Source organism: Cebidichthys violaceus, unplaced genomic scaffold (genome assembly GCF_023349555.1).
Source record: "Cebidichthys violaceus isolate CVI_PGR_0920_01 unplaced genomic scaffold, fCebVio1.0.p SCAF_138, whole genome shotgun sequence".
NCBI lineage: Eukaryota > Metazoa > Chordata > Actinopteri > Perciformes > Stichaeidae > Cebidichthys > Cebidichthys violaceus.
Genome location: NW_027176305.1, coordinates 4,417 through 16,168, shown reverse-complemented (window position 1 = coordinate 16,168; position 11,752 = coordinate 4,417). Strand labels below are relative to the sequence as shown.

Sequence of the window (11,752 nt, the reverse complement as noted above, 5' to 3'; positions counted from 1 at the left end):
CGTTGCACAATGTCCACGGTGTGCCGTTGTTCGATAATTTTTTTAATGGTACTAACACCAGAAAATGTAACCCATCTTCCTGGAAAATTATGCTGAGTTCATGAAGCAGCTCTTGGAAGTGATTGTGACTTTATTAAAGTACACCTTGTAAGATTCAGATTCAAAGATAGAAAGTTTAAACATGAAGTTTTGTTTGTCGTGGTAAATAATAAAGTGACCCCATGAAGAAGTCCTTACTTGAGTGAGTAATTACATATTGTTGCTGATGTTTGACTTTAGGATTCAATGCTACTTTGTGTTGCAAAAAACAACAGCAGCAGCATGCATACAGCACACAGTAACAGTAGCAAAATTTGTGAAAGTGAGAATCCAATTTACGATCGACATTATATTTTCACACTTTTTTATAATCGTAATGATAGTAATAATAATAATAATAATAAGTAGTGGCTGTTGTTGATTTCTTGTTGTTGAAAGGCTGAATGATTTTATGCCTCCGCTATGATTCTCCAGGTGTTACTGTAATAAACAGGAAGTAAAATTGAAAACCCCAGAAGGAAAACAATTAACAGCTGACTGACATATTGTTGTGTTTCTGTGTTTGCGTGCTGTTTTTCATGCAGACAGCTGCCGGAAAATGACCCTGCAACCATTAACTCCAGTGAACTGTGCAGGCCTTCTGCAGCCCGGCTTCTCTCTGCTGCAGCTGGATGGGGAACTTCTCCTGTTTGGCCAGAAAGGTTGGCCCAAGCGCTCGTGTCCAACTGGAGTGTTTAGCGTTCGGTTTAAAAGTGGTGAGATGAAGTTAAGGGCCATCTCTTTCTCCAGTGACTCATGCTACCTTCCTCCATTACGTTGCCCAGCTGTTTGCCGCCTCGACCCCTATGACGGGCTTCCAGAGAGTTATCTCATCCACGGCGGCCGAACCCCAAATAACGAGATCTCGTCGAGCCTGTACATGCTGACCACAGACAGCCGTGGCTGCAATCGTAAACTGACCCTGTGCTGCAAAGAGAGAGAACTGGTGGGAGAAGTGCCAGGGGCCAGATACGGACACACAATGAGCATGGTTCAAAGCCGTGGGAAGACAGCTTGTGTATTGTTTGGTGGCAGATCCTACATGCCGGCAGGAGAGCGGACCACAGAGAGCTGGAACAGTGTCGTCGACTGTCCTCCTCAGGTGTTCCTGTTTGACTTGGAGTTTGGTTGCTCCTCTGCTCACACTCTACCTGAGCTCAGCGATGGACAGTCTTTCCATTTGGCCCTTGCCAGAGAAGACTGTGTCTACTTCCTTGGGGGTCACTCCCTCACCTCTGACTCTCGCCCCCCTCGACTCTTCCGTCTACGTGTAGAGCTTCTGCAGGGCAGTCCCTTGCTTTCCTGTGACACTCTTGAAACTGGTATATCCATCTCTAGTGCCATGATCACCCGTACAGGTCCCACTCACAGATATATTATATTAGGTGGGTATCAGTCAGACTCCCAGAAGAGGATGGATTGCAGCACTGTCATTGTCAATGAGAAAGGGATCCACTTAGAGCCCTTAGAATCACCTCAGTGGACCCCTGACATCATCCATAGTCGCACTTGGTTTGGCAGCAGTGCTGGGGAGGGAATCGTCCTACTTGCTGTGCCCACTGAGGGAAGGCCATCCCAAGCAGATATGCATTACTTCTATCAGGTGAGCTTCCAGACAGAGGGAGAAGCCAGAGAGGAAGAAGGAACCAAGGGCTGCAGCCAGGAGTCAACCGATTACGACGACTCCACTCCTCTCGAAGACTCTGAGGAGCTCTACTTCGGTCGTGAACCGCATGAGCTGGAGGACAGTGATGATGGAAAAGGTGATAATTACAATGAGGAGGATGAGGATGACGAATCACAAACAGGTTACTGGATCAAATGCTCTCTGGGCTGTCAGGTGGACCCCAACACTTGGGAGCCCTACTACTCCACTGAGCTCCACCGGCCAGCCATGATCTTCTGCTCCAGAGGGGAGGGGGGACACTGGGTCCATGCCCAGTGCATGGAGCTGTCTGAGACCCTGCTGCGCAGGCTCTCTCAGGGCAGCAAAAGGTACTTCTGCCTGGACCACGGAGGCGTGCCCCACCAGGAGATGACCCCACCTCGACAGGTCGAGGCTCTGAAGCGTACCCCCATGAAAGTTAAGGACAGAAAAACCCCTCCAACAATTAAGATGTCCCCTGCCAAAAAAAGCTTTTTCAGAAGGCTTTTCAACTGACATATCGAATGAAATATAACATAACATAACTCCAGTTTATTGTGTGTGTGTGTGTGTGTGTGTGTGTGTGTGTGTGTGTGTGTGTAGATGGTCACTGGAACGCTGGGTATAATTAGGATGTTTCTTGTGAATAAACGATTGATGAATAAAAACATAATACGCTGATCTTTTCTCAATGTGAAACATTTTGTGAAGAAAATAAATAATAATATTGCAACCTGACGTCTCCTGTCTAACAGATGTATGTATAATATCATTACATTGTTTGACAAAACACAAACAAACACAATATGTAGTAAGTCTAACTACAATGTTTCTTGTTTATGATTTTACCAGCTGTACAATAGTTCATTATAATTTTGTATTCCGTTAAGTACCACAGGTTTTATTTCCTAGCACTTTCTTCCATTACCAGATGGAGCCATTGTTTTACAATTCTTTCTATGATTAAAATGATGATTACTGAATGAAATATACCCAATATACTGATATATACTCAATAAAAAAAACAATAAACAGCCTCAGATTCTGTTTTCATACCTGTTTATTTCAAATGTGTTTTCTCAAACTTTTTATGTGACAGAAAACTTGATATATCAGTGTTTCTAGTTTGCATTTGTATCAGTTGCGCATTCATTCTTAGTTATTTTGTTTTCAATCAAGGACCACAGTGAAAATAATGGGTTAAATTAACACCTTATAACATTGACTTCAAGCACCACATGTTGCATGTTAATTATAATCAATAATACCTAATTTACAAACAATAGTCAGGTACATCTGTAATTAATGAAAAGGCAAACCAAATGAACAACCTGAACCTAAATGTCTTTATAGTCCTTAGTTATCTTTTCTAATGGATTTCACAATCTGTATATGTGACGGATCTTAATGTTTTATATATCTCTGCAATGTTTCTAGTTTGTGTTTTTGTTAGCTGTATGACAGCTCATTGTTAATTCGTTTTCTTTGCATTTGTAGTGACAATAATAAGTTGCGGTGTAAATGTACCTGAATTTAAAAAATGTCAATATTGAAAGACAAAATGTAATATAAATTGTTTAATAAAGAAAAACAAACCAAAAGCTCCAGTCAGATTTTTTCTTTATTTATTCTTTCATAGGAACAAAGACAAAAAGTATAAACTCCCTCCTCCATAAAGGTAACTCATCAAAATGATGGTAAGTTGTTGGCTTCAGTGAAAATACAACAGAAATATCTGAATACTCTATAACATTGAAAATGTAAAAATAAAGTAGTGGAACCTCAGTGTAATACAGTACTAGTATGCAAGACGGAAAGTCTTCAGCAATCTGAGTAAACAGTTCACCTGATATTAAGTTTAATATGGAAACAAAAAATGAGGAAATACATGGTGAAAAGTGAGCAAGTGTAATTCTGTGAATCATCCATCATCCATTACTTTGGAAATGCAATTCATTATGGCAAAAAAACAAATATGAGACAAGTTACACTCCAAAACATGATGGTATTCTAGGAAAGTGACAACTACAGGATGAAATGTGAATATTTCACAGCTGTCATGGTTAAACTTATGACAGTAAAATAAAATCAAACATTTAATCAAATAGGAAAACAAAATTGCCTGTCACAATTCAAAATGATGAGGGCAGAAAAAAAACGATATAATCAATCAATCAAACAAATATAGTTGCCAACAAATCAGTTTACATCGGGTCTTTCTAGCTCCCACTCATCCCTCTTCTCTGTCAACCGTGGCAATGAAAAAATATCAGCAGGGAAAAAGTGCCAGGTTATATAGAGAACTTAAGAAAAATCCCTGCCAGCTGGAGAGTCCACGGGGTATTAGGTTTCGTAATGGACCATACTGTATTTTTATGATATCAACAAAAAGGTCAGTATATGCTTTATTCCATGTGAAGAATATGAATAAGTATCATCTATCCTCCACTGTGCAAAAACTAAAAGAGATAAAAATTGGTTCAAAGTGACCTGGCATCTATTCTGCCCCTCAGGGATCCCACGATAAAGCACTAAAGTAATCTTTTTCAGAGGGCACTCATGAAACAAAGAACATTTGGGTCTCTGTGATTGCATTTTGTTCCAGCTCAAATGATATATTAATACAGTGGCCACAAATGTGGTCTTTTTAACACAATTTCCCGCCATGACTTACAGCACTTTCATCTGTTTCCATAAATATCCTCTCTATATAAATTCATAAATGTGTCATATCCCTGCAATAGAATAAACTGTGCCATATTTCACAGACGGTGAAGATAAAAAAAGAACTTCTCTGCTTAGAGCAAGAGAACAGAAACCTGTGTTACTTATATTGTCCTCTGCTGTCCCATCTTTGCAGTGTATTAACTAACAATTAACAAAACCTGTGTGAGAATAACATTACCTTTTTATTTTGTAAAATCCAACATAAAAGGATGATGTGAGTTTGAATTTGCAAAAATATTTAATCATATTTTAATCACAAGAAAATCTTATTCTAAATATCAATGAATTGGTAAAGAAAGTAAATTTGTAAAACGTCCATATTACCGAGAGGCAATTCAAATATTACACAACTTCCTTGAAATCAATGAAATGTTAATACTTAAAGTTCACATTAAAATTAAAATCAAAAGTCATTAACTTCCAGAGAAGACAAGATGTCCTCATAATCCTGGCTCTCTACTGGGTCAATAGTGGCTTGCAGAGCTTTGGCAGAGTTCTTGTGAGCTTCCATAAACTTCTGCAAGTACTTGGAGGTGTAGAGCCAGTGATGTTTCAACACGTCCTCAAGCTCAAAGGCCTTTGACTGACGTGCATTCATCTTCCGGAAACGCCTGAAGAGCTTGTTTGCCGACTCGTTCCCCTCGCTGGCCCAGGCTCCTATGGATCCATCTCTCTCTATGATTTCAGGCACATGAGCCAGGGTCTTGTGCAGGTAATTAGTTATCTTTCCATTGTACCTATATTTGAAGGTAGAGGAGAGAAGGTCGGCAAAGCGCTGGGAGTTAAAGCTGTAGCGGCACAGCTGGTCAGGGCACTCCTTGGCAGGGCAGGTGGCTCGCCACACAGGCTTCATCTGGATGTAGATCCTCATCAGCTCCCTCAGGGCCTCCCTCCTCTCCTCTGAGGGCACCAGCTTGCAGACGACCTCCACAGCCTCTTGGGTCATTAGCCTGCGGGCATAGTTCCCATTCATCCTCATCACCGGTTTAAGCTTCATCGTCTTCCTCAGCTGTTTATCCAGGGCTGCCCTCCAGCTGCGCCGTTCCTCCCGGCTGGGGTTGACCTTTTTGTACACCTCCCCGATCTCGTCCTGGAAGATTTTGTAGAACTCAGTGGCATTGCCAATGTCACAGTGTAGTGCATCCATCGTTGGCTGGGTCTCCATGAAGGGCTTGGCAGAGATCCCTTTGACTCTGTCCCGCAGCTCATCTACAGACTCAGAAAAGGGGTTGGTTCTCCATATTTCGTAACGATCTAGGTTCTCTTCATGACTGCGAGTGATGGAATGTAGCACCATGTTTTGAGAGGCCTCTGCCCGAGTAGAGTCACAAAGAGTGCAGACGTAGGTGGACCCTGAGGCCTCCAGGCCCTCTACCTCGCGCACCATCTTCTCATCATATCCCGTGCCTCTGAAGTGAAAGCGGAAGGAGCGAGGTAGTCCACCCACAGACAGAATGAGCCTGCTCTCTTTCATTGCATTACGCTCTGCAACTACAGGCCCCAGAACAGCTGTGAGTGTCTCGTGGTCTGACTCATCCACAAACATCAGGCAAAGGGGCTTACAGGACAGTTCTGAGTTTGGCTTTGGCTCAGTAAAGATGGTAACCTTGTCCTCCTCCTCGTCTGCCAGGACAGAGACAGACATAACAGCGAAAGAAAAACGCACACACTTCTCAGGAACAGCTGGTCCTCCACCGTGCTTCTCGCTGACATCGCCCATGCCATCACAAGATTCCTTGATCATGACACTGAAGCCTGCGGTGCAAGCACTGTCTTCCATCCCACTCTCTCTCAGCCCCTCCATGATGTCCTCCTCCAGATCCTTTAATGCTGACACCAGAGCCACATCGTAGCGAAACCGTCGAGTGATGGTGTCAGCTGGGAAGTCATCCACTGAGGAAGCCCATCCAGAGAGCCCATTAATAATGCCAACACTGCAAGATGAAGACACATTCCTGAGAGCTGGCTGCCATTCAAACTGGTGAAAGCCAGGGAGAAGCTCCTTTTCTGCAGCCCGCAAGGTGTGCAGGGGCTGAAAGATCTGGCGGCCGCTGGTGGCTTTGACAGTCCGGTACATCTTGTGATATTGGCTGCAGCTCAGGAAAGTGTTGACCCGAATGGCTAAGCACACAGCAGGATGCAACCCAAAGCCTCGGCCTGCAGTGAGAGAGAAAAGGAAAAGAGAGGAAGTTTCAGAGAGAGAGAGAGAGAGAGAGATATAAAAAAGGAAGGAAGAAGAAGAAAAGATTTATTGAGAGCATTATTTAACACCAAACTGCCCATTCCTAGTGCTTTGAAAAGAACTGCAGTGTCTTACATTTCCTCATTTGATATCCCACATTTAGAGTCATTTATACTATGAGACAGAGAAAATCGCAAATTTAACACCCAAATGTGAATGTATCATTGTCAAAAGCCCACAAGCCCATGATTACAAAATCCAATATTTCCTAATTTCCAAATGTTATAAGGGGACAGAGGGTGAATCAGCGGAGCTGGCAAAAGTGATGTATTGGCTACAGATGAAAACAGACACCAGCTGGCTTCTATTCCCCAGAGAGGAAGATGGTGCTGTCTGTGTAATTTGCAGATACAAGAGCTGCTGATGTTGTTTTGATTCTAACAGCCCCTTCACAAGAGTTGTTATTGTGCATTAAAGGGAGTGTGAGACTGACGGACAAGCAGGCAGAGAGTGAATGTGGGAGAGAATCAGGTAGGGGTTGAGCGTGCAACAGCGGTGGTTCAAAAAACAGAGATGGAAAATAATAAAATGTTTTTCAATCAAAATCTTCGTCACTCTCTTCAATAGTGAACTTTTCAACTTATTGTTATTTATGAGTTGACTATTCATCAGAGATAGGCGGAAATATTAATGAACAAACACTATTATAATTGTAATTTGCTTTGTCCCTTTTCTTTGGCTACTGAGAATTATATGTTGATTTAACAAAAGCCTTAATAGCGTCTTACCTTGCATCATGGCCTCTAGCTCATCTGCCTGACGGTGTTCATTCCCAGACCTCAATGCAAGCAGAAACAGAGTCTGACACACAGACTTCAGGTCGCCACCTTCCTCTTTTTCTGCGAATGCCTTCAGCTGGTTCTTCATATCCCTCAGCCGATGCTTCTGGGCACGACGGGTCAGCGATAGCAGGTGTTGACGGGGTCTTCCCCCTTTATTGGTTAGCAGGTAGTTGTCAAGTTCTGATGACTGCTGCTTATCGTCCTGTTCATCCAGCTCATGGCCCAGACAATGAGCTTTAAATGAGTCTAGCCTGACCTGCTTGCCACAGCCGGTCCTGGGGCAGAGCAAAGACAGGGAATACAGGGCTGATAAGAAGGCTTTAGCGGGCGGGGCGAGATCATCAATAGCGCAGCACAAATTGCAGGCTGGGCAGTGAGGCCCCAGAACGTGGTTATATTTTATAATACAGCTGCGGCAAAAGAGGTGTCCACAGGGCGACTGTACTGGATCAGAGAGCAGGTGGTCGCACACCAGGCATTTGAAAGAAAAGAGGAAGTCTACAGGTAGCTTTTCAGAGATGAGCTTGATATTCAGATGGTCTTTCTGACAGTGGGTAATGTTCCTCACCCACTGCTCTCTCTGGATGCTGGGTTTCCTCCATGCCCTTAGCACAGGACCATGATGATGGTCTCCAAATGGTCTCAGAGCCCTCCTCTCACCAACGGCAATACTGTCGCCGTGGTCTCTCCTGATTCTTTTTGACAGACTCTGAGCTCTGGGAATGGCTTTCCGCCTCTTCCTCCCAGTCCGCTGGAATGAGGGTTTTCTAGGGGAGCAAAGGTGGCAGGTGGAAGAGTGTGGTTTCCACTCAGGGACTCTTGTTCTGGTGAAGCTGCAGACGCCGCCTCCTCTTATGGCTACCACCCAGCAGCGATGGCAGAAAGAAAGAGGGTGGACAGATTCTGTGTCCTCTGTCACGTCCACTTTAAAGACTTTGAGGACGACCTCTGGCCAGCTGGTAAACTTGCAGCCCATTTTACGCAGAGCACCTTTGCTGACCTCATCCAGATCCCCATTAACATCGTGCACCGGTCCTTTGACTTTTCTCAGGGCCATTCCACAGAGACGGCACAAGCACCTTCAGAGGAAAAAAAATGCTGTCAAATTTTTTGAAAGAAATGCACAATAACGTTTACATAGTATTGTGACATTTAATCACCTGAGTTGGTTCATGTGGGTGTCCATTTCCTGTAGCTTCATATCAACTCTCCGGCCAGGGCCCTCAACATTTTCCTGGCTTTTTCCCCCCAGGCACAATTTCATAACACTCCCTGGACCCATGCCATTATCTAACTCTATGTTTAGAGCTGCAGGAGGAGAGATCCCTAACAAGGCTCCTTTCTCAGGCCGTGCCTCACTGGGCAGAGGTGCCTTCTCCATGGACCTCAGCCTAAAGAGTTTAAACTTCCACTGAGAGTACTTAGAGTGGGGATGGTGGAGCTCAGCCGGCATGGAGGATCTGGGGCCGTCTGTCTCCAGGCTCTCCTCTGCCATGATGTGGCTTAGTCCTTAGACCCTGGAGAGGAGAGGGGAGGAGAGGAGAGGAGAGCTTAGCATGATGTATCACAAAAGTATGAAAATAATTTCAGTTGTCCATGAGATACACGGTTGTGGATGCTTTAAAACAAAGCATTAAAATGCTCAAATATCCCAAGTGCCTTCTCAGCATTGAGCTCATGACACAATCTAACAGCTTTACTTGATTCCTGTTGAATTTATACGCCAAGTACCCTGAAATCCCACTGAACAGAGAGTAGTGAGCCCCGACCTAGAGTGCTGTGTTATACCATAAGTGGCATTTAGATCTTGTGTAAAATGCATGAGACAAGCATTTGGGGATCGATACAGCACAAAAATCTTCATTTCTCCCATCTCCAATCCCATCGCTCAGGGAGCCATTGTGTTTTTTTTCCCTTTGACACAGCGAGTTTGCTAAATGGGCAACCTTATCCCTGCAAGGCTGTCAATCATTTATATTAGTCATTTTCTTGGCTTGAGAGCGAATTTGAGCCCTGGGAGCCTCCGACTGGCATTTTAAATGTGAATAATAAAAAAAGAGATACAGGAAACTTATTTCATAATACATATATATTGACCAAATAGGAGGGAAAAGAAAACAAGAAACCCTCATATTGAATAAAGATCATAAAGAATTATTCCAAACACAACATTGTTAAATCTAGGAGTCGTATTTAAACAGCCAAGTGCTCTTATGATTTGGCACAGGTAAGATCAATGATACTGCTGCACTGACAGGTCTTATTTCATCTCCTCTCATACTATCTACATTCCATTAAAAGTCCAGACAATAAAGCAGTCATACAATCTTACCATTGCACAACTATAGTGCACACAATCTAGCGTCTTTCGTGTATCCGTCTTTTGTGTATCCATCTTTCAGTCGCGTTTTCTCCCTGGGAAGCTTGAATCTGGCAATACTCCTTCATTTCCTGGCTCTCTGTGTACTTGGCAGGCTGAACTCTCCTTTGAGACAAACAGCTGAGCCTGTATGCATGTGTGTCAGCTGCGCTCTTACCTTGTTTTTTTGGTCTCAGCTGGCGTCAGCTCCCCTGAGGGGTCCTTTCCGCATGGGAGCACAAGGGAAGCCCTGGAGCCCGGCCCTACGCACCACATATACTGTCTATGTTGCAGCCTCAGTTTGGAGCATCTGTTACCAGGAGTTATGGTTCCATACACTGGGATTGCCCCTGTCTGTCTCCTTGTGTCTTGTATTTATACCCTTCCTTAGATGGGATCCCAACAGTCAACTCTTGACACCTGATGCAGCTGATTTGAACAAAAAAAACAAGGTCAACCCCAAAGCACAGTTGCAAACATGTGTATACACAGAATCCAACAGCATACCCCAAATAAGCCACTTTTTACCACACCACACTGATCCTCAGCTGGAAACACTTCTATGTCACCTTTATCTCCCCTTTCTCGTATCCATCTGCAGGCTCACCTCATCCAGGTGGCCTCTCTCTGACAGACTGAGAGATATTGTTTAACTTGTGAAAAACTGCAGAAACAAAACAGATGATAGAATAAATGCATTTTCCCATCCCATGGACAAATAAAAAGTAGGACAGACAGTATATTACAAATATTTGTATAATAGTGACATTACAAATGTAGAATTTGACCATACTTTTAAAAAACACCTGGAATACAAGCGCTGGTTACAAGCATAGGTTGACCGAACGGGCCTGAATGCTCAGGAGGCCCCTATACCAGAGCTTCTGTGTGAACTCACTGTTAATATGTTTGCATTTATTGTTGCATAGTCAAAGGTTTCAATCATTCCTGTCAATAACAGAACCCTAAAAAGGAATAGCCTAAAAATTCACTTTGAAGATCACACGGGTACATTTTAAGTGAGTGTTTATCCTCTCCGTTTATCTATAGGAATTCAAGAGCGGTGTATTTTGTTAATGTGCTGTCGTGCTGTTATGTGTCACTGAGTGTACTCGCACTGTAAATCTCGTGTGTTGTCACTTCAAAGAGAGAGTTTGTGGTTGACAGGAACTACAGTAATGATATGTGTTTGTAAGTGTGTGTGTGTGTGTGTGTGTGTGTGTGTGTGTGTGTGTGTGTGTGTGTGTGTGTGTGTGTGTGTGTGTGTGTGTGTGTGTGTGTGTGTGAGTGTGGAGGCAGCAGGAATAAAGAGTCATGTGTTAGTATGTGTAAGGGTGTGAACAAGGCAGTATATAATATATATGAGGAACACAGATGGACTCTGAGCAATGATTTAGAAAGGGCAGATGGACAAAAATATGAAAAATAATAGTAATTGTTGCATTTATAAAGAGTGTTATTGTCATCATTGTCAGTCTAATTACTGCATTATTGAGACTTTTCCCTCATCACACTTAATTTGTCAGTGTCTGTGACTGATGCACCACAAATTCAGGTGGTGACTGCTGTGAATCAAAATGGTAAATGCTGTGATACAAATTAGTCATATTAGGTTAAATACCAATTAGCAATGATGTTTGAATATGAAGTGTTCATCTGGCATTTACAATTTTTGAAAGGTGAGTTTTCAAAGCAACATTCAGAGGTGCATAGAGGCCACAATCGCAATGGGTCAAACAAAACAGAAAATATATAATTTTTTATTTCAAGGCAACAGCACTGTACCATGTGTTCTATGCTACTATCATTTTATCCACCCCTTGTGGTTATTATTTGCAAAAAATCCTCTTTATTTAATGTCAGCACATTTCATTCATTTCTCCAAATGCTGTCTCCATTCAGAATGAGATTTAATTAGA

The 11,752-nt window shown here is 43.0% G+C and overlaps 2 protein-coding genes across 2 annotated transcripts; one reads left to right on the top strand and one right to left on the bottom strand.

The window, feature by feature from the left end:
• The first annotated feature begins 637 nt into the window (after nt 1-637).
• On the top strand, nt 638-2,239 carry rag2 (recombination activating gene 2). Its single transcript, XM_068708185.1, has one exon. It carries the CDS (start codon nt 638-640, stop codon nt 2,237-2,239), a length of 1,602 nt encoding a protein of 533 aa, XP_068564286.1.
• A 2,614-nt stretch (nt 2,240-4,853) lies between these two features.
• Nucleotides 4,854-8,969, bottom strand: rag1 (recombination activating 1). Its single transcript, XM_068708183.1, has 3 exons — nt 8,635-8,969; nt 7,421-8,553; nt 4,854-6,607 (listed from the first exon to the last, which is right to left on the bottom strand). The coding sequence occupies exons 1-3, from the start codon at nt 8,967-8,969 to the stop codon at nt 4,854-4,856; spliced, it is 3,222 nt and encodes a 1,073-aa protein (XP_068564284.1).
• Nucleotides 8,970-11,752: the final 2,783 nt, after the last annotated feature.